Here is a 23,080-nt window from a genome sequence, read left to right on the forward strand (position 1 = left end):
CAGTCTGTTGTATCACATGTGGTTTGTAGCCAAGTGTGCAACATAAGCCCACTCCTCAATTTCTGCTCTGCGTGTACAACACGTTGGAACATTTCTGCGGTGAAATGTCTGCTGCACAACCTATACTTATTCGGCCAGCCATACGTAATGCGATGCAAGTCATTACAGTGACTAGTGAGCAGGAAGGACCACATCATCTTGCAAATCGTGCAAAGTTTTGCTCTCGCCCCTGGTGAGACCAGGGATTTGTGACAACATATCAAATCTACAGTCCTTTCATTTTGTGCTTAATTTGGAATTTGTACAATTTTGCGATACCGTCAGTTAATTTTGTTACTGAGGTATAATAATCGGTCTGAGAAATTGGGACTGCAGTTCGTCTTTATCTATGCTGTAAACATTAAAGAACACAGAGGAGTGCATTTGGCTTATATAACTGGGTTTGTCTGCTAGTAGCAAGTTGGTCCAAGGATCTCATCCAGGCGTTTCTTGAATGAAGCTAGGGTATCAGCTCTGTGCCTCACATTCTTTGTTTTAAGTACGCTGTTCATCACTAAATCCAGAAATTGATCTTTTCAGTTTTATAGAATCTAAGTGATAGAATTTTAATCAGGCCTTAAATATGTGTTGTAAATAATAAACAGTGATTTTGAATTTTAATTATGATTAACTTTTAATGTCCCAAAACACTTAAAAAAAACAACAAATAAGTACATACGTCTCTTATGTTTCATAACGTAATAAAGTGTGGATCGAGACTGAAGACTACCACAGAACCCGCTCAGTGAGGCTGGTTAGTCTGGATAAACACGTTTCATATGCCAAAGCCACAGAATTTTCGGCTGTGCTTTCGGTTTGGATTTAGCAAACCTTCCATTGTTCTGAAAACTGTACTTATGGAAAAAAGCCTGAGTTGTTATCAGTCTTTGTGAAGCAACGGGTATTAATAACCCTACTCCTCTTTCACTACATTTCTTAAGATCTAGAGCACATGTGCGGTCATTCATTGGGATTACCTGGAATTCACCTGTAATTTTCCAAGTATCTGATGTCATTCTGCAAGTGTTTATGTTACTAATCTTTTACTGGAGATTGAGATTCATCACCATGTGCTTTTGATTTTCCAGAACAAGCTGACAAGTGCTAACTGGATTTTGCAGAAATAGCGATGTGATTGAATAAGACTTTAGGGCAGGCCTTATTCCCTAAGGGTGAGGATGAAATAGTGACGGGAGCTGTCCACACTGCTAAAGATAGTGAAAATACATGAATTTTTGCACATTTGATTTCCTTTGTTTAAAAGGTTAATCTCTTAATAGAAATACATTGTTTGCCTAGACAGTGCTGTAACTGGGCCTTGAAAAACAAAAATGCGTGCTCTCTAAATGTTACTCGCTTACATCTCGTGAAAATAATCTGATCACGCAAGGCATTGCAGATCGCATTTCATCGTGTAGCTGGATCTGATCTGAAGCAAGGTGACCACACGGTTCAACAGCTTAGCTTATAAAAAGCAATGTAAGTCAATCATTTGAAGCGCAGAAGCATTTCTTGAAAATGGAAAAGCTGTAGACAGCCACCCTTTTAATAGTGTTTTTCGAGGGTGCACTGGCTGTTTCCTGTTGTGCGGTATTGAAATCCACGTGCCTCAAGTAGACATAATGGCTGTGCTAGCCGGCAGGTGATGCGTTAAAGTGATTCAAGTTTTCCCAATCCAGGATATGCTTAGATGCATCTGAAATCTCACATTGGCTGCACTCTGTATGCGTTTAATTTTGTATCCCCCCTGAAGAGAGACCGATTGGATAAGAAAGCCCAAGCAGTTCAAATTCCCTTTTTTTTTTTGTCCTGAGCTTTTCTGGCCTTGTCACACCCCTCCCTTGCTTCTTTTTCACGTACATTCCAGTTAGGATTACAGCAGAGCCACCGGGATCACGGCTGGACCAGCTTCGCTACCAGTCTGGTGACAATTCCGCTTTTGGTCCGTGGATATCGGAGTTCCAGTGGGAAATCCTGCAGAGGAGTCGCTCTCGCTGCTGACCAGAGCAGATGCGTGTGGTTGCTTTCACTGATCATGGTGCTCCATTGTAGTTCTGGGCATGGATACAAAAACACAAGTCAGACCTCAAAATTGCAACCCAGTACTGACCCTTTGCAGCTCTGAAGTGCATTGGCTTATCTGGAGCGTCTGTAACCTGTTTACGGTAATAGATCATTGCATTGCTGAAGGGCTTACATTTTTGGAATTCTAGAGTAAAGCTGGCTTGTTCTGAGTGAATGAACACAGAGTTTCCCAACCATAGAACAAATAGGCAATAACGTATTTGGAACAAGTAATAGGTTTATTCCATGGTGAAAAGAAAGAAAGAAAACGCAACGTTTCGGCCGTGAAGCCTTCTTCAGCCTTCTTCAGCCTTCTTCACACCTGAAGAAGACTCCACAGCCGGAACGTTGTTTTCTTTCTTCTTTTCAGCATGGACTAAACCTTTACTTGTTCCTTTGCAGCCTACGCATGCTGATGCAGCTACCCACCTGGACTACTTCAATAACACATTAGTCCTCCTTTCTTCCCTGTAAAGAGCTCTCTTGAGAAGTCCTTCAGTGTTCATTTTTCTACAAGACCTATTTTTTATGTTTTAACCTTAACTGTTGTTCATATGCCTGGGGATAAACTAAAACAGAACATGTTCTTAGTGTGCAGTAAGATTGCAGAGACCTTGTGATTTTCAGCTCTCTGTACAGGAATAGGTAAAGGGAAGTCTTTACCTGAAAAAATATCAAATCTAAAGCTAAATTCTGACTGACCAATGCTGCGTAGTGATTTTTTTCACACAAATCTTTAATTTACTTTATACTTTATACAGGAATTGTTGTTATGGATGTAATCAAGACAAGCTTTGTGTATAACTCCACAAGTCAGTCAGATTTTTCTCTGTGAGGTTATACGCAGTGAGAGCACATTTCTGACTTTATGCAATACATTATGCCGCTGAAGGAATCAATAAGGAAGAGGAAGTACATTGCGTTCCTGGGAGACAGCAAAGACAAGCAAAACATGGAAAACTTGGCCAACAGTCCCACCAAAAACATTCTAAAAATAGTTTTCAACGTAAACTTGTGGTATTTTTTGTTCTTGTGAACCAAATCACATCCTTTTACAGCATTGAACTATAACCTTAGCAGTCATGCTTTGGGGCTAAATGTATTACTGTAAATTTGCAGTGCACGTATTTATAGTGTTGTTTTTATATTTGTTAGCTGTGGAGGGACTTTAAAGACTTTGAAGCAAAAGTAAACTTTTTCCAATCAGTCTTCTTAAAATGGTCCTGCTGTCTTTGAACTCTGCTTTCGTGATACTGTACCTGAATTTCAGCTGCTGCCCTGCTTTTGCTGACCTTGTCATGAGCTCATTATAGCGTCTTTGTCTACTGAACGTTAACAGGGCTGCCTGCGCCACATTGACCCTACATTTAACTGAAGGAATATTACTCCTTTTACTTGGTCTCTGTTCATAATAAGGCCATGTAAGCTCTTTTTATTAATGTTCACTGCCCATTTGAATTATTAAAAATGAATTGACATTTTAAAGTACACGAATGTGTAAAAACCTGTGAAAGATTAACTAACATTCTAATTCAGAACTGCAGTGCACAGGTGAAGTGGTATAATAATACAATAATACTGACTTGATTAAAATGCATCCTGTTTTCCTGTGCCTTACATGAAGTGTACATTGAGAGATTCACTGCACAGAAGCCATTGTAATAACTGTTGCACTCTCATATTTAATGCAAGCTCTATAAACATTATTCGTACTCTCACATAACATGTATACATTTATATACATACACTCAACATGTATGCATCTATCTTTATGCCTGGCTCTTCAGTCCAACATGCCTTTAAGAGGTTAGGAATGCTGCGCTGCTGTCTTGCCTGAACGTGCGCACGTGTGCCACTCTAAGCATGTGATTAGACACTGGGGTCCATGCGTGATGAGTGTCAGCTGGTTGTGAGAGTTTGTCTTGTGGCTTCTGGAAAGCTTCTCAGTGACTGGGAGTCTTCTCGGCAGAGGTGATTATTTCTTGTGTTTTACACGCACTTGCGCATCTTCAAAATTACTGTCTTCAGAGGTGTAGTTTTAGGTGAAGCCTGGAACTGAGAGATCGCTTAAGAACAGTAGGTGTTTTTTCAACTCTGTACCAAAGTTTTCTTTTAGCCTGGGTTAAGGGATTTACAAAATAATTGTAAGCAAGTATTTAATTTCCTTTCAAGATGGTATTAATCTCTTTCAGAAAATAGGCAGTTGAGAGTGCCTTTTTTGCAATAGCCTGCTAGTTCTAATAAGTTTCTTATTGCCACTGTTAAGATCTTAGTTCTGTTTATTTATAGTCTTACACATGGTGCTGTCTGTGTAAGGAGGGATTAGATGCAGCTGTTATCTGTCCATTGGGTGCCACTCCATCCAGAGTTCCTGTCTCTGTTAATGGTGTAGTCTCTTTAGTACACTGATTCCTGTCTTTTGTCTGCCAATATCAGCAAGGAAACTGAAGTACATCCGGAACACTTTTAAATTATGATGAATTATTAGTAGAGCTATCTTCCAGCTTGTTCTTCTGAGGTCACAAATACAGATTTCACACTTTCTACAAATTATTTTAGGGGAAAATGTCCGTGATTTTCTTCCGGGCAGCACTTGGACTGTCTGTTTGAGGACACCTCATGTTTCCCAGACAGGCGTGTGGGGAAACAGTAGGCTATCCTCCACAGGCTGTGCTTATTCTGAGTATGATACAAATTAACATGCTGGTATCATCTGCTTGTAAAAGTGTTTCTCTTCAGGCCCATTTAGTTTTATATTTCAGCTCCAAAACCAGGAGGATTTTATGTGTTACATTATCAGCTCCAGCCTTTTTGATGTTTTTAATTTCCTCATCCGAGGTTTTATTTTTATCTAGTGCCAGTTATTTTCCAGTACCACCGCATACTAAGTTAGTCTGTTTCGTTTTCTTTCTTGTAAAATCTTTTTCTGCCTTTGTCAGTAAAGGACTTTTGCCAAAGCACTATATGTCCCAAGTAGAACACTAGGGAAGAATGGTAACCAGCTGTTTCTACAGGCAGCGCTATAGGACCTTTGTGTGATCCCAAAAGGGCTAAAGAGCCTCATAAAGTATTATTTTCCGTTATCCCTCTTTTAACTGATTATTTAAAAATAAAGTGTAGGCCTACAATTTCACAGCAAGAGTTATGTGATGTTTTGCCCATGCTAGTAAAAATTCCAGAAATGAGTGTATTCAGCTTGTTCTGTTTATTTTTTTTAGTTGCGAGAATTTAGATTTGTCCATCTTGACCTGAATCTAGGCAAAGGGACTGCAGTGTGAGGTCTGTGAAGCTAAAATCTTTCTCTCACACTTGTCACGCATTGCCAGTTGAGAATGGACATATCATTGAGATTTTTTACAGACTGCTGAAAATTAAAAGGGTCTTATCTGTCTTTATACAAGTTCTGGAAACAAAAAAAGTTTTCTAACTGGTTTCCATCTGGAAATATAAGGGGCTTACAGAAAATGTGTATACAACTTTCGAGTAGGAGTTGTGCGTTAGCCATGTATTAATAATAGAGAAATGCAGTTTCTGTTCTAGTAAATGACTAATTCATACTTTTTAAGTGAATCATGCAGGGTGTGTATTATTTGTGACAAAAGGTATAATTATCTAGTCAGCTTCTGTAAAGAGATTTTCTATCATGTAAGTGATAATTTCCTCAATAATAGTAATGATATGTTTTAGTCTGTACACAGTTTTTTAAAAAATCACATAATAAAGTCAACAAATAAAGCCAAGAGGGCATTAAAATTGTTTCAAAGATATAGCAAAAAGACTTTTAAAGTGAGTTTTAAAAATGTCCTCAGCAGTCAAGAGTCTCTAATGGATTTGATAACTGACTTCATCAGCAAGGAAATTAATGTACCTCCATAAGAGTTTCATAATCCAGTTTAATACTATTTCACGCATCGCATAGACTTGGACCTCGTAACTGTCACAGATGTGAAGCTGAAGTGAATTGAATTTATTGGCATATGGCATACAGGTGACTATTTTAAAATGTTCTGAACGATTTTTATAGCAAATGTTCTGTGCAGTTTGTTTTTTTGACAAAAACGGGGAGTCACAGCTGGCCTCGGAGGTTGTGCAGAGGGTAGCCGACACTTGTGTGCTGTCTGTTAGGAGATCCTGGACACTTGGAGCTAATGACACAGGTCAGTGGGCTTTAAACTAGAGAATGAGTTTCAGCATACACTCGCAAGTGCAGGCTTTCAGAAGTGATAAAACATATGTAGAGGTTGAATAGATTAAAAAAAATCGAAAAAAGAGTTGTTTCTCCGACAGGATGTTTTTAGTTGCTGTTTCTCAAAGCTCTGCAACAGCATCCCACAAGTTAATTCGGGAACTCGGAAACATTGGGTTTGTTAAGACCTTTTCATAAAGGAAATTGTAGGAATGTTTTACCTTCTGTATGCACCGTGACATCCAGTGACTTGGAAAGAACTGGCTGATCGCTGTCCTCTGTACTGAGATTTGAATGGGAGTACAGCAGCACTGGCTACAGGTGAATCTCGCTTGGCATTCCAGTTGTTCTCTTAAATGGCACAGATATGCTACTGCTACTTCCATTTATGTTCCATTATGAAGGGTCATACTGTTGAGTTAAGAAACTGGAATGTAGGTCTATGATTTATATAACTTATATAGTTTCTTCTATATAAGTAGAAAGACCGGTTTTGTACACTTCAGAGTGAAATCTCCTGCTATACTCATTATCAGTATCCTCATCAGTATAGATGAGTGAATCACTTTCAAAGATGGTCATGTCTACCTAGTCCATAACATTACCTCTACCATGCTTCAGGATTTGCTCAGGGTGCAGAGAGATTTGGAAGAAAGTTTTATGGTCAGTTTATACCACGATAAACAGATGTTCCACTGAGCACCATATCAGCTGTGAAGCATGCATTGCCAGCATATGTTTTTTTTTATTTATTTTGAAATGGTATTTTAAAGGGTCATATAAGTCACTTCAGGGATTCATCTGCAAGTGCAATGCCAGCATGATCTGTTTGTGCTCTTCTTTATGTTCTATATCTAGATTTCATTGAATGTAAAAAAAAAAACCAAGTTTTGAAATATTCCGATCGGATGTTAAAATAGGATGACCTATCCTTACCTTGAATGTATGATTTTCTAATATGATTTGACAAAGTCCTTTGCCATTTAAGCATTTGCATGGTTGCAAACAAGTACGTATACCTCTGACAATAATAATAACACGCTATATATCAAAGTTGTAAACAATGTAGAATAGTAGTTATGTAATTACAACACTAAAACCAAATTCTTAGGAATGTAGTCATTTTAGAGTTGATTTTATTCTACATGCAGTTTCAGCTTTCAACCTAGGGATGTCATTGTGTTCGAATAAATCATTTGTAAAAATGTGGCATCAAATTATATCACACCATAAGTAATGCATGAAGTAGGCTTATACAATGTTTTAAAATACTTTATTTAATTTGATTCTTTAGGTAATGGGGTATTGAGCTTTCTGATTAGTAATTCTCTTGATTGCTTTACGTTTTCAAAGAATGTTATGAAATGAGCATTAGCCAATTTTGCTTCAAGCGCAATTATTACGAAAGAAAGTTGGGTGCGCAGACTTACTTTCAGCAACGGTGTTACCACTGAGACCTAAGGGATCTGACAGTTTCTCGAAAAGATTGTAGATCCGCCGTGTCTGTTAATAAACAGGAGAATCTTTTCACGTGAGGCATTATCATACCGTATTTACGTGAATCACAGACAAATATGGGCTGCAAATGAGCGAGAAAAATGCATCAGTGATGTAGAGGCAAAGTGTTGAAGTTAACGGGTTGGAATTCTCTACATTTAGATAGAAAGATAACACTTTATTGATCCCGAAGGGAAATTGATGAAGAGTAACTGAATTAAATTATTTAATACCATGTCCCTATAGCCCACAACTCTCGTAAATGGAGTGAGAATATGTCAAAGCGTCCTTGACCAACAGTATTAACTAAATCCCTGAGTGTACCAAACAATACTGTCCACTACACGCCTGATTACCAGTTTAAAATGCGTTTTTAAACATATGTATTATTGTTTCTATACAAGCCATGAACTAAAAACTGTCGTGTTTTCAAGTTCTCACAGGATAAGTGGAGGACAAAGGATAAGTGGAGACGAGATAGCGAAACAAGCAACTGCTTTTATTATCCTATCGAAACCCCACAAAACCACAATGAGCATTTGCCACGAGCGTTCTCCGAATCCTTGTAAGATCGGTGTTGCAAGGCCACCATGCCGATGCCCCCCCTCCGTTTCACCCAACTCCCCGTGATTTTGTTTTGCAGGTTCCTAGCTCGCTCTCTCATCAGGATGTCGGGCAGCACTCCTTCCCTGAACAGGCTGGAGCAGAAGGCGGCCGAGGCCGACCAGCTCATTGAATACCTGAAGCAGCAGGTCCAGCTGCTCAAGGAGAAAGCTAGTAAGAAATGAGCGCCAGCTGTTAGCCGAGCAGCGAAGCAGCTTTGTGAAGCTTTGTGATTGCACCTTAACTTCAGGACGCCACTGTAGTTCAAGATTTAGAGTAGAACTTTGATGTGAACAGTTGTTGTTGTTTTTTTTTAATGGAAGCTGTCTTCTCTAATGTCACAACCAGTGAAAATAATGTATGTTTAGTTCACTGTTTTTAAACACTGACTGTTTTGAGACAAAAACTAAATGTTTTTTTTTTACATATATGTGATATTTTAACTTGTATTAATATGTAGAAATGTGAGGTCATTTTACTCTGTTGTCAACATGAACAATGTTATCTTCATGTTTCATATTTGAAAACGGTTATAACATCACTTTATTAACCCTTTACAATTTCTTGCATTAGGAATTTGTCTTTTCGCATACCCCAGCTTGCTCTCCATGAGACACACAGACATAACTTAGGTTGCAAGTCATGAGCTGTGGAAAAATCCTGCTTTTGTGGTATAGCTCAGGAGGCCTTTGCATAAAAGCACTACAGAGACGCCTGTTTTATAAAGTCCAGAAAGTGCTTCTTACCTTTTTTGCTTTTAGATGTTTGAATCATAAAACATTTACCCAAAGACAACTACAAAATATTAAAATTGCTTTAGAGAATGTGGATGCCGCCACTCTTTAATTTTGCTACTGCTACTACCTGCTACTCCATAATTTCTCCCTGATTTATTCATTTTATACACAACAATGGACCCAACAATTATCCAATTGCACAATTCGTGATTACAGGTGAGACATGCTATTGGAAACTGTATCGCAAATCTTTAAAGTCGTGTTTTAGCGACCTCTAGTGGCAGGTTTCCGGTAATGACACTCCTTTCATAGGACATCCTGCTATACTGCAACAACGGGATCGTATTTTAATGGGGGAACATATAGAGCAATGTAAGAGATCATCATGGCTTATTGATCTATTTTTAATCCAGTCTTGCAGGCCTCAATCCGGGAGGAGAAGAAACTTCGAGTGGAAAATGCGAAGTTAAAGAAAGATATTGAGGATCTGAAAAAACAACTGCTAGAAAAAGAAAAAAGGAAAGGAGGTAAATACCCTGTATTCCTTAATCTAGTCTTTGTTTCATTGAGTGTCTTTTCATTTTGTTTTTTTTACGCATGTTAACCTAAGGAAATTTTACAACAATGGCATAGAAATTACAACCAAGCATCAAGTTTGAACAAAAATATATTTTCTTGGCTCTAAAAGTACAGGAGACAGATTAAAATACTTAATATTTCCACAAATTATACACTAGCCTATAGAATGTCTAAATAAGAGAAGTGAGACGTGTGAGTATCAGGGAAGCTTGAAGTAAGCAAAATTAAACCATAAATGCCCAGTCCTGAATGTACAATAGTATAACTGGAATACTGAAACAAACGTTCCACATATGCCGTAACAGATGTGCCATAAAAAGCAACTTTTTATTAAACATTTAATCACTACAAAGCAAAATTGATCATCTGCCTTCTAATAAAAAATATAATGTTTTCCTGCTCCTGACAGAGCGTGGTGTTTTTTGAAAAGTTGGGGTCCTTACTAGACACTTTTTCATTTTGTGCTCAGATAATTAAACTTAATTTCATGGAGAGACCATATGCCAGCAGTCTGTCTCATGACTGAGGTATGAAATTCAGTACAGCACCTAAAACTGAATGTACAAATGACCTGATAACACACTCTGATAAGATATCAGTAACATCAGATGAAGAATTGTCTGATAGGTTACTTTTCAGTACTGTATTACAGAAAAGCATGTAAGCCTAGTTCCTTCTTATGTGGTTCACTTTTTCATGCAGGTAAAGCAATGCACCTCTGGAAACTTACTATCAACATCCTCAGATTATCAAATACGAAACAGTGTTGATCTGGGCAATCGTGGAGAATGTTACATTTAAGATTCTGAATATCTGCAGAAGCAAAATTTAAGATGCATATATAGAAGTGAAGGTTCTAGTCTTGCTGTCATAGGTAAAAAATCAAATTAGGATGATTTAAAAAAAAGCATATATAATATTTTAAACTAAAGACACAAAGTAACTCAAATGGAGTTTATTATTATTACTACTATTTTTTGAGCAGTGAGCATTATTATTTTTTAAGCAATAATAGTATATATATTATTAGTGTTATTATTATTATTATTATTATTATTATTATTATTATTATTATTATTATTATTATTGAGCAGTGATTTTTCAAATTGTTACACTGTGGGCAGCAAGTATTTCTTTACACCTAACTGTGGTCTTTATTTAAATTTGGAATTTCTCTATATTTGTTCTAGTTAATCTGGCATTTTCAATGGAAATAATGTAAAGTGCACTGGGAGAATTGCAGAAGTCATCTTCCTTAATGTTTCCTTCAAGGGTCTTTCGTATTTTGATAGACTGCAAGTTCCGCAGTACCTTACAGGAGAATTTATGCCCCCCTGAGTGAGTCATTATTGTATTTAAAGCCAAGATGACCTTGGGCGTCTAACGCCCACTCGACTCCTGTGTCACAGACAATTGTACACTGCCACTTTGGGAATGCTGGTTACAGTTTTTTTTTTTTAAACAGGAAACGTACAGAGTTCCTAAAGAGGGAAATAAAGACTGCTCTTGTCATCATTCCATTTTAATGAAAACATGAAGAGGCATTTTGACTTTAAGTCAGGACACCCAGTGCCACATGTAGATTCGACAGTTTTCTTGACTTTTTTCCTTGTTGCCAGAAAAACAAAAATTCAGAACTGTTGGTTGAGTTTGTAATATTAGCATAAAGACAAGACACTTGGCTTTAAAATTTATGGTTTAATCTTGTCCTTTGAAAAGACAGGAATGTAATACAGTTTTGTAAAGAACTTCTAATAAGATAGTTTCACTGTTCATATGCAGTTGTATTTTCACACTGTGGCAGCATGTTAAAATTAATGTCCTTCTCCGTTTCATGAACAGAAAGATAAAGCTATTTAGGTCAACACCAATTGAGGCACTTGGGAAACATCCAGAAAGCTGTACTGTTAAACTCCTATTAACTGTTATTAAAGTAATTACACTTAGCATTATGCCAAGTTGTGGATGGAAGTTAGCTCTTCACCACCAGCCACAAATGTGCAGTTTTTGCCTTAGGGGGTTTGTTTTGCTCATTAAGTAGTTTTTGACACCGCGGCCTCTGTGAGCACATTTTCGGTCATTTTTGTCATTGTTGAATTTAAACTGAGAATTAGTCCACTCATCTTTTAAAATTTGCATTTCTTAATTGCACTTTGAGGTTTTGAGAAGGTACAGATGGGGAAATTTGGATAAAATGGAAAATCATTGAACATGTATGCAAGTCCTGCATAATTTATTCAAAATCTTATGTGGGTATCAAAGAAAACTCTTTAATTTCTAAAACTAGTGTTTCCTAGAAAGTCTATAAAGTAGAAAACATAGAGCATATGTATGTAAGAATGTGTTGTAAGTTTTCGTACATTTTTCTGTTTTTTGGATTAATATGAAGTAACCCAGAAAATATTATTGTCTGTAACATCAGGTGCACATTGTTCTTCAGTTGCCTGCAGTTAAGATACATTTGTTCAGTGAGCAAGCCAGGCAGTGTTGTAATTGTGAGAAAACCTGTTTTTATGTGGAATATTAACATGAAACTATTCTGAAAGCCTCCTACCGCAGTAGCAGGATAAATAACAGAGAGAAGCCAGTAATAATGGTAGTGCAATCTTTTTTTTCTCATGACTTTATTCAAATTGATTTTATATTTCATCGCTAAAATATAAAGGTAATAGCCACCGCTAAGAATGAAAGTAAGTGGTACAGATGATAGAATTCAGTTTGGGTAGACAAAATTGAAAGTCAAAGTCTTTTGTAACATTACAGCAGCATCTTGCTCATTAAATTAAGAAAATGTCTGAAAGCAAAATCCTGTTCACTAATGTCATTGTAAACATTAACAAGACAAAGTGGTGATAGAACGTTTTTTTTTATTATAGCTAGACAATTTAAATGGGAAAAGAGATTTTGAGGAGGCTTATTTTAATAGGTTTTCCACCTTTTTGTTTGTTTTATTCTTGAACTGTTTAAGTCTGGGGGCTGTGGTATTATTCTAGAGGTATATTGACCTTCTTTTTATGTTCTCTTTCATTCATGTGCATTATGGGGCTATTCTTCCCATTGCATCCATCAAAAGCAGTGTGCTGCCTTATCTGTTTGAATTATACCGTTAAGACAATTGAAAGGTACGCGACAACAGAGCAGCCGCTGAAGCCCGGTATGGGAATCCTTTGGTGCCTGTAATTATCTTGGATTTTATAGATCTAAATGTGGATTGTTCTTTTTATGTAAAAGTTAGCACTGGGGGAATTTTCAGAGAATTGATTTCTGAGTTATGTGGCTAATAAAAGTTCATTTTAATAATAGGATGGGTAAACAACTTTTTTTTAGAGGGGAAACGAGTTCAAGTTCAAGAGGCAAAGGTCTTTTTTGTGAACAGAAACAAATGAATCGGGTTAATCGACATTCCTGCTTTTCTTGCTTTCCCATAGGTGTAATTTCCCCCCAGACAGGAAGAGCCACCAAATGAGGGGATCTGTAGCTTTTTTTTTTCTTTCATTTCTCATTTATACGGTCTTTTTTCATTTGCCTGATTTTGCCAAAGTTGTTTTCTTTTCAGTATTTCGGGATTTATGAAACAGATTTTCATGGAAATTGACATTTTTTCAATGGTTTTAGCACAGGGTGCCAGGCCTTTGCTCCTCTTGCTTTTTGTGTGCACTGTAACGTTTTAACCGTTTTGAATCTCCAGTCAAACAGGTGCCAATGCCCGCTGCAGATGCCTGCGTCCAGTCGTCTTCCCAGCCTCCTGTGGTGGCGGCTGCCAAGCCCGACACCTCCACTGCCCCTGCCCCAGCAGGCAGTAAACAGACCCCTCAGAAGGGCAATGGAGAGAAAACCAAGAAGGAGAAGCCAGAAAAGAGGGGTAATGACCGTGCCAATGAACAAGGAGAAAACAACAATATAATAATAATGATCATTACTATTAATTGATAATGTAGATGGTCGTCATGTTCCTGGGTGATTACCGGTGCTTCCGTGTTAAAGTTTGGATTGTGTTTTGAACTTACAATTTGAAAATACAATTATGTGCAGAATGCCTCAATTTGGGTTAGACCGCTCACAAAGAGTTCCACATTTTTAATTTGACTGCATCATTACCAGTTTGTAGCCTAATCCTGTCAGTGCTGAGCTCGATCAGTACGGTGCTTGGACAGTACTGTGGTGAGTGACCTCCAAGGAAAACCAGGTTGCTGTGGTGTAGGATGTTGGTGGACCCTTCTCTGTGGAGTGTCCAATCCAGTGCCTCAGTGTGGTGACTGTGGACGGTGTACTGTAGAAATTGTTAACCTTTTTATAAACCATTAAAGTAAAGTTTAGGTTATGTGAGTACTTGGTCATTACAGATCCTATGGCACTGCTAGTTCAGGTTCCCTGGGTGGGGTTTGTTTGTTAGCTTTGTTAATCCCAGTTAAATAAAACTCGGGGTTTGGACAGTGTGGCTCATCTAAACTGCCCCAATAATCCAGTTTTTCACTCCTTCACATCCAGTAATCATTATTTAGGTGCATATTGTGCATTTTAAAAACCACAGGGAAACGATTTTTCCAAAATTCAGGTAACAAATTGGGAATCAAAATGAAGCGACAGGTAGCTCTTTTGAAATGGAATGTGAAAGCCATCTGATTTCGCGGTCACAGCCATGGTTGGAGTGAAATGGAGCTCCAGATGTGAGGAATCTCACACTTGGGTTAAAATTATTTTTTTATTTGAGCAGGAAAAAAAACCTTGAAAAAGCTTGACAGACTGTATATGTTGCCATGGGGCCATTCTCCTCAAATGCTTGACGCGTGTGGCTGTTTCAACAGTCGTATGTGATAGACCATCGTTGGCCAGAGTTGTTTGTTGTGTCGAGCAATGTTCTTTTTGCCTTCCTGCAGGAGAGAAGAAAGAGAAGACTCCAACAGCAGCGGCTGAGGAGTCCAGGCCAGTGGACGTCTCTCGCCTGGACTTGCGAGTTGGCAGGATTGTGACGGCTAAGAAGCATCCCGATGCCGACTCACTGTACGTGGAGGAGGTAGACGTGGGAGAAGCTGCCCCCAGGACTGTGGTCAGCGGCCTGGTGAAGCACGTGCCCTTAGAGCAGGTAAAACACCGCCAAGACGCCAACCAGGGAATTCTGGGACACATCCAGACTTTCATTACATGATGGAAGACATCTTGACATAAGTTAATGGGACTTTTTTGTGTTAAAAAATGCAGATACAATCCAGTTCTTATTAATATTAGCTACAATGATCAACCCATTGTAAAGTTAGCTTTAGGTAAAGGTAGGTAAAGTTAGCTTTTATACAATTATTGTTTATGACAGTGGTTTATTAAATGAACAGCTAGTCACAGTCATCATTTTCTAGCTTAATATTTATTGCATATCTTGCATGTTTCACACTTGCTGATGTGATTACTGGTAGAAATCAAATGTTTTTTATCTGAAAAACTTGCAGTATTATGCAAAGAATAATCAGTGGCAGAGATGAATCATTGACATCTACTATTTTCAAGTGCTGTTAAACACATTATTGATTGTTTTTAATATTCAGTCCTTATGAATGCTTGTGCCACTTTTCTTCCTGTATAGTTTCTTAGTTGGAGTTAGCCGTATTATGGATGACATGACAGCTCTGAATGTAATGAATGTTCTTCAGAGAAGCTTGGTTCTAAAGAGAAGTGATATACTTACATTTGGATTTGGTATACTGATCCACTAAAATATCAAAGGTGATTGTCTTTTAACACTATACTGGGCAGAGATACTAGTAATTATCATTGCAGTGTTAAGGCTATAAAAAAATCAGATGTTAATCACAGCTTTGATTATACCCAAGCTCATAAAATCACTCTAAGATTGTTTTAACATGAAATCGCAACTGGAGAATAGTAGTGCCCTGCAAAGCTCTGTGCTCTTATATAATGTCTTTAGTTATTTTTTAGAATTCTCATACAAATTAAGATCACTACTAGAATACATACTGTATATAATTCATACTAAATGTTTTTTCACAGGGATGTGTAGGAAAATGTATGTTATTGTGAACTGTCCTTAACATTACATTGTTTTAAAAACATGCTTTTGAAGGAGAGGCTATATGCATTAATCAGTATTCCTATTTGTTTGTTTTTTAAATAATTGTTAGGTCAGCAAAAGCTTAAGAAATCTAAAATGTATATCTGCAGTTCTTTCTGTTTTAGATGCCAGGTATATTTACCACTAAGCAGTATAAGAAAAACAGTGAAAAGCTACCATACATGGGATGATGTTTTTTACGTTTGTACAAAACGTTTGTAGTTGTAGTTCTCTATTCAAGTAACGGAATCTACAGTATCTGCTGTAGGTTTTAGTGGCATCATCTAACACTAAAGCTATTTGTATTTGAACTCTGGATTAATTAAATTTACCAAAATAATTAATATTTCTTCTAATTGCCTGTCCACTTGCTTAAATGGAAATGATGGTTTATATTGGAATAATATATTGCCCACAAAGCTATAGTTAACGTTTGCTTTTAGGTTTTGTGTTCATACCCAACGTTTAATGTTTTATGGGTTGTGTTTAGTACTGTTGGAAAATTAATGAAAATAATAAGAAACATTTGGTATTTGGAGATATTTCTTGCCAAATGTTTAAAACCACCAGATATGTTGCTATCAATGGCAAAAGAACACTCAGAAGAAAATAATTTATTCACCGATTCTCTATGAAAATCATATTTGGTCTCTAACATAAATTAGAGTGAGTGAAACTCAGCCTGTTGTTGAGCATAGCTTTAATTGCCCTCAAAACTTTTTCATTGCAAAAAGATGATGTACTCATTGAAATCTGTACTTTCTGGACAAAAATCTCAGCTTAGAAAACATCTTTTAAGTATTTCCCCTAGCAGTTGCCTGATGAAGTTTTTTTTTCCTGCCTTAAACACAAGTTCTAAAATATTTGTTCCATGTGTGAATCCAGACAGGCATCCAGACTATATTTCTTATCACGTGAACTCTGTCTAACATATTGTAATAAAATAAAAAGTTCATGTTAAAGCAATTGCATCACTTCAAGGGGTTTATTCCTAGTGGGTGAAGTGTTTAGCTTCAAGTGAAACTGATCAGTTTAGGAATATGGTGGCAAAGTGGTCTCTTCTGCTTATCACTTTCCAATCCCTGGGAGTGCAAAGGCACCATCCCAACAATTTCCAGGACTTAAATGGGATCACTTGAGTAGGATGTGCAGCTACTGAATTCCCAAGTGGATAGACTCATGGTGCTTCCTCTTTGAAATCAATACAACCCCCCCCCCCCTTCCCCTCTCCTGAAATGTAACAGCCTGATGTCAAGGCTGTTTACTTACTAAACCTCCCTGGGAGCCACAAGTTACGGGGGTCTGGCAGATCCCCCACGATCCTACAGGCCACCCCTTCTGCATTTTGTAGCAGATCAGGGAAGACCACACTGCGAGAAGACTGCGGCCTTTTTTCAGATGCATTGATATTCTCCCGGGAGCTGCTATCCCACAAACCACGGGTGTTCAAAATCTGTGCCTGTCGACTTGGACCACGCAGTGCACACAGTTTTGTAATGGTGGTTAGAAGATGGTTTATGGGGCACAAACAAAGAAATAAGCAGGAGTCTGTCCACACCACTGCAGCTTTGCAAAAAAAGAGAGTAGAAAAGTGTTTCTACCCATACAGGGGAGGCCTTTTGAATACAGAAGTTTGCTGAAGACTGTTAAGAAGCACACCCCGTGCTTGGCACTACTGGCACCACAATCTGTGTTTGGCATCTGTATGTATTTTTTTCATGCTTTCCGTAAAAAATAAAGTAAAATAATTTTAGATTGTTTTCATAAAGTAACATGCAAACTCAGTTGACTGCTCTTTGACTTGGATCTTCTAAAACCAGCTATTATTTTAATAATACATTCTATGTATAAGAGCTCGTCATAAAAACTGCGGAAGTTAAAAAAAAATCTAATGTCGTAAAACTAGGGCAGAGAAAAAATATAAATTAAAAGTTACAGGAAAAAGACAAGCTCACAGTAAGAGATCCACGAAGCTCCACAGTTATGGAATTACACAGTAGATGGCTCTATTGCCCATTGTGTGGAGCCTGGTCACAGGTTTGAATAAGAACTGAATCAGCAGTTCTTACATCAAGTGTTGGACTGCACTCAAGCAATAACTTGTTAAATTGTCCTGGAGCTAGAGCATACCATTCTTTATACTTCAGCAGAACCTTAAAATCCATTCTAAATTTCAAAGGGAGCCAAAGTAATTTACGCTGGACAGGAGATTGATGCTGTGGTAGTTTTAGTTAGCACATGAGCCACAGAATTCTGGACACAATAAAACATATTTATTAACTTAGTCAGTAATCCAGTAAGTTGTTAGAATGATTTAATCACGATGAAAAAGAAAGTGAGTATAACCCCACTCTCGGTTACACAATTTACTGTAGCTTAAGAGTCTACTGTTAAATGTTCGTTTCATTTGCAAGTAAATGAAATGTGAATGTCGTCACCATGATTATGAAAACCAAGACCATGGTAGTAAATAAGCAGGGAACATAGAGTGCCCTGCAAAGTTTACATTTTGTTGCCATCTGGCATCTAGTCATGACACCTCCAACTTAAAAAAGCTAACAAATTAAGTGTAAAAAATGCAGATCAGTTTTTAAAGAAAAGTTGATGATGCATCAACCTCAAATTCAGGAGCAGTCCAATAAATTGAAGAGTCACAAAATTGGAGTAATGGTCTCTGTGTATAATCAGAGTTGTTTAACTTCCAAGTAGCACCCGTCTCTGCATGTTTCCTCAGATATTAATTTATAAGCTACAACTCGCGTAGTGATGTGACAAATCAACCATGAAAACCAAGGAGATTTTAAAACGAGTGAGGGATGAAGTGGTAAAGAGGCACAGATCAGGAGAAGGTAATGTATTCCTTGAAGTATGATGAAGTAAGTACACCAGCCCTCCGCTATCTTGATCAGGCTGCTCTCCAAAACTGAGCAGAAGGGCAAGCAGGAAACTTGATTAGGATTGCCAATGTGACTTGGACTGATCTGTATAATTCCATCTCTGAAATGGGAATTGTACATATATCCCAGTACCCCACACAAACAAGTGTGGCCTAGGACAAGTAAGTAGACATGACAGAAATAGACTCAATTTTCAAATGGTTTGCTATTAGCCAAAAAGGCTAACGTAAAACAAATGTAGTAAAATGTCACAGTTGTCAATATCAAAAGCCACTGGCTTAAATGGCTTGATGAGTTTTTGAGAATGGGTCTGATAGTAGATCAATGAAGTAGAAAATTTCACTTCAAGGTCTCATTGATAAGGTTAGATAACACATTTTAGTTAGTTTAAGGTAAATTGTCAGTGGGTCTGGTCTATTAAGATGGCCATTTCCAATGATTGTAGGCTAGAATAGTCCACGGCACAAGAAATAACCATAACCAATGCCATTCATAGACCTAGTTATCTATAGCTGACATGGTGAGTACAACCAAGCGGCTCAGTTTACCCAAGAAATCAGCAGTAGCCTACCAATCAGGAGAATAAACGTATATAGAAATTGGAAGAAAGTAAAATATTTATAGTGGTTAGACTAAGGCGTGTTGATAGTTCAAACTTGGAAACTTGGCAGTTTTTGGGGAATTGTGGATGGAGTCTTTTAACAAATGTTAACAAATGTCTTCAGATCTATAGGCTGCAGCAGCAACCACAACAGCTGGTTGTGTCTAATGGCCTTCTCGAGACTTTGTTCTTGCAGCTTGAATGCCAAATTTACCAGCAGAGATTGAACTCGACATAAAACTGGTTACAAATGAAAGGAGGTCAATCAGACCCTCTAACTGACTTGGTTTGAGATCCCTTAAAATTTGAAACCATGCACTCAAAGGATATGACACTATGTAAAGGACCCACCTTTAAATCAGCATCTTCACAATGAATGACTGATAAAACACCAGCATGGTTAGGCACTTGTGATCAAAACCAAATATTTACCTTGTTCAACAGCACAAAACAATATGTTCAGTACAGTAGGTGGTGAGTTTCACTTGGAAAAACAATGTATTTAATGATGGTTTATTATAGAAACTATTGTGTAGTTCTTTATGAAAGAAGGCTTTGAATTGGAGTTGTAGGATGTTGATCCTTTATGAAAATTGTGCATACAGAAAATAGTGGTGATGATATGACAGAATAGCACTAATGTTGAAGTGAGACGTGTTATTATAGACAAAGCTGAAGCTGTGTTGATAATTGGTACAAAATTCCCAGGCCACAGTGATCATGTAACTCAGAAACAAAAGAAGCGAGACATCCAAAACATAGTATATTTGTTCCCCCGACATAATTAAAAGTGACTCATATTTCCAGTCAAATAATGTAGCACCATGTTGTACACAATCATGTTTTTGTTCCAGTGTTTGATACGCCATGGTATAGACTCAAAGAAAGCATAAACATGAAAGGAAATTATTTTACGACCAAACAAATTCTGCTGCTGTTCTTTTCTCCCCAAAAAAGTACATCATCATTACTTGTGTGCTCTTCTTTTATTCTTTGAATTAATCATTCAAGAAGCTCTTTGGTTTTTATATATTTTTTAATAGGTTTCAGATTTGACTGCTCAAAACATTTCCTAGGAAAAGGAACACTAAACTTTACCAAATTAAAATGTGCTTGTTCTTTCTGTTCTTTTTTCAAGTACACCTGTTTGGATGAAAAATAAGATAGGGATTCAGAATGAACTTTATAACCACTGTATATGCAGTTAACTTTGAAAATGATGATTGACAGAAAAGAGAGTGGCTGTTGTATCCTGGCACATTTTCTGTTAGTTTTAAAAATATGGAACTAAAATCTGAAGAAAACATTTGGGATTCTTTGAAAAAGAAATGTGGGGATTTTTTTTTTTTTAGCTGAAAATACAATTCGGGTTCCTTTTCAAAATCCCACAAAAGGAACAAAAAAAAAAACGGAAAAAGAAAAGGCCAGGGAACAAAAAATAATTTCAACTGTTTAATTTTCACGTCGCTGCGGCGGCAGCCTGGAACGTTTGCACCGAATCGCTCCGTGCCCGCTGGCTTATTTATAGCGCTGCTGGCCAGCGGCGGTTTGCGAAATTGGGGCCTGCAGTGACCCCCCGCAGCACGGAAAGGAAACCGCGCGTGTTTTTTTGCCTCTCAGATGGGAGGACGAACGGGAGAATCATGGGTTCCGCTCCCCGTAATGACAATATTCGGTCTGCCGCACGGAGGGCTGTCTGGCCTTTCCCTTTCATAACGGTCCTGCGGCGAGACTGCGGCCCGAGGGCACAGGAACCAGGGCAGCCACCGCTGCTTTGATTTCTCTATTTATTTTCTTTTTCCTTTATTGGAGGCCATGCAGTATCTCGGAGAGTCAACGTGGCATGGCGGCCTGCCAGAGAGCCAGCACTCCCTTTCCAGTGAGCGAAGGGAAATGGCAGGGGAGCGTGTGCAGCGTGGGGGGCTCGTAGCCCACCTCGCCCCCCGAAGCCGTTTTATTGCGCCTGAGATGTATGAAGCTACGAACAATGCTTGCCTGTTAATAAAATATAGCTCTGTCTTGACAAGCTCAGGTTCCCTTTGTGCCGAAAATAAGTGTTTTCAGGCCTCATTTCCCATGCGTGAGGTTTAATGTTAAGTGTGTTGGATTTAAAAACCGTAGATGATTTGGCATAATTACAGCATTCATGCTTAGCTAGACCCCCACTTAGTCCTTAAGTCAGCAGATGTGACCTGTTGCATTAAGAAAAAGACAGCAGATGCACTGCATTGCCGAGTCTTCTAACAAAATATAAGCTAAAGCTAAAACTTCCAGGATTTTGTAGGTGTAGTTAAGCCCAGAAATGGCTGTTTACCAGCAATTACAAGTAAAAATATTAAAATATAGTACATTTAATCCCAAATAAAGGGTTTATACTACTATAAGAACAGTTTATCTCTTTTGTTTATGGATTAGAATGCCTGGGTATTTTTTTTTTGACAAATTATGCTTGACACATATGGTGGCAATCTCACTGTTGGCATTTTCAGCCTTTTTCCGTAAACCTCATAATGGTAAATTAAAATATTTTTTAATTTATGTAGAGACATACTAATAATGCACAACATCATTGGCCTCTGCAAATGTGTAGCTGTTACAAAAGCAGTATTTTTTTTCTAATTAATTTACAAACTATCTGCAATCCACAGGCTTCTCCCATTAAAGCAAAGGAATTGATGCTCAGATTTTATTTACTTGGTAAACTTGTTTTTAATACTTAAATACTTATTTCCAGCCAATGGGAATATGATTTTTGTGATAGAATGATTGACGCATTTTTACTTCTATCATTTTTACCTCTATCTGTCTCATCTATCCTTGTCTTGCATATAAAGTATAGATACAATAAGATCACTTTATTAGCCATATACAATTTCTTGCATTAGGAATTCATCTTTCTGTATACCCCAACTTGATTTCCAAGAGATACACAGACAAGGCGTGAAACTTGGGGTCAGAGCGCAGGGTCAGCCATTGTACAGCGCCCCTGGAGCAGTTGGGGTTAAGAGCCTTGCTCAGGGGCCCAACAGAGTAGGATTCCCCTGCTGGCTGCGGGTTTTTAACTGGCAACCTTCCAGCCACAGGCGCAGATCTTTAGCCTACAGTGCCACCGCGAGTTTTATTGTTAAAAAATATCAAGAACAAAATTTAGTGAGCTAAAGAGCAATGTTAGATTTGTGTTAATAAAGGTTTAAGAAATATTCTGAAAAATGGTCAGTTTGCTCTATGTTGATTTTCTGAAGAATTTTAGCAAACCATCAGTAGATTCATAGCACCAGTAGTGCCTGTTAGGTTATTGTCAGAGCTAATAGCTGCACATTAGTGACGAAAATGTGGATAATTTATCATTCCACAAAACCTGTTGATGGTAGATTGGTTGTTAATAGCAGATCTATCAAACCCTTATTAATGTACTGTAATTTAAGGGCAATTGAGCTTCTCCTAAGCATTTACAGAATATTATACAGTCATGCATTTTGGATTTAGAATATACTGTTACTAGTGCGGGGACATCCAAATCTGCCTGAGAGGTTTTACAAAAGCAGAGCAGAACTTTGCACCAGAGGCTTTGCAAGGCCAAAATTGACAGTTCTTACTTGCCAAAGAACCCCGTCGGCCTGAAATGAACCCAGCGTTTTCACCAGTATCGGGTTCCACAGCAGAACCAGAAAATCTTCTCTGGTAAACCACTGGAGTTGTTTATGAAGGTTGGAAATATTGTGTTTCAACACGACGTCAGCTGATCAGTAGAGATACCATTGCATGTAGTCACTGGTCCCGAAGGATTTTGAAATCCAAATGTTAAATGGTGCGTGT

The 23,080-nt window shown here is 37.9% G+C and overlaps 1 protein-coding gene across 2 annotated transcripts in view; it reads left to right on the forward strand.

Annotated features, from left to right (window-relative positions):
* aimp1a (aminoacyl tRNA synthetase complex interacting multifunctional protein 1a) overlaps positions 1–23,080 on the forward strand; it is a 29,900-nt gene that overhangs the window by 1,971 nt on the left and 4,849 nt on the right. Inside the window, exons 1-5 of one of the 2 annotated variants that reach the window (XM_088624909.1) lie at positions 3,941–4,074; positions 8,430–8,563; positions 9,540–9,653; positions 13,394–13,567; positions 14,583–14,788. In XM_088624909.1, the coding sequence (XP_088481035.1) occupies positions 3,989–4,074; positions 8,430–8,563; positions 9,540–9,653; positions 13,394–13,567; positions 14,583–14,788 (714 nt within the window). In that variant the 5' untranslated portion in view covers positions 3,941–3,988. Of the gene's footprint in view, positions 1–3,940; positions 4,075–8,429; positions 8,564–9,539; positions 9,654–13,393; positions 13,568–14,582; positions 14,789–23,080 lie in introns of those variants that run through there. The other variant, XM_088624916.1, reaches the window with a different exon arrangement.

Source organism: Lepisosteus platostomus, chromosome 1 (genome assembly GCF_059453375.1).
Source record: "Lepisosteus platostomus isolate fLepPlt1 chromosome 1, fLepPlt1.hap1, whole genome shotgun sequence".
Lineage (NCBI taxonomy): Eukaryota > Metazoa > Chordata > Actinopteri > Semionotiformes > Lepisosteidae > Lepisosteus > Lepisosteus platostomus.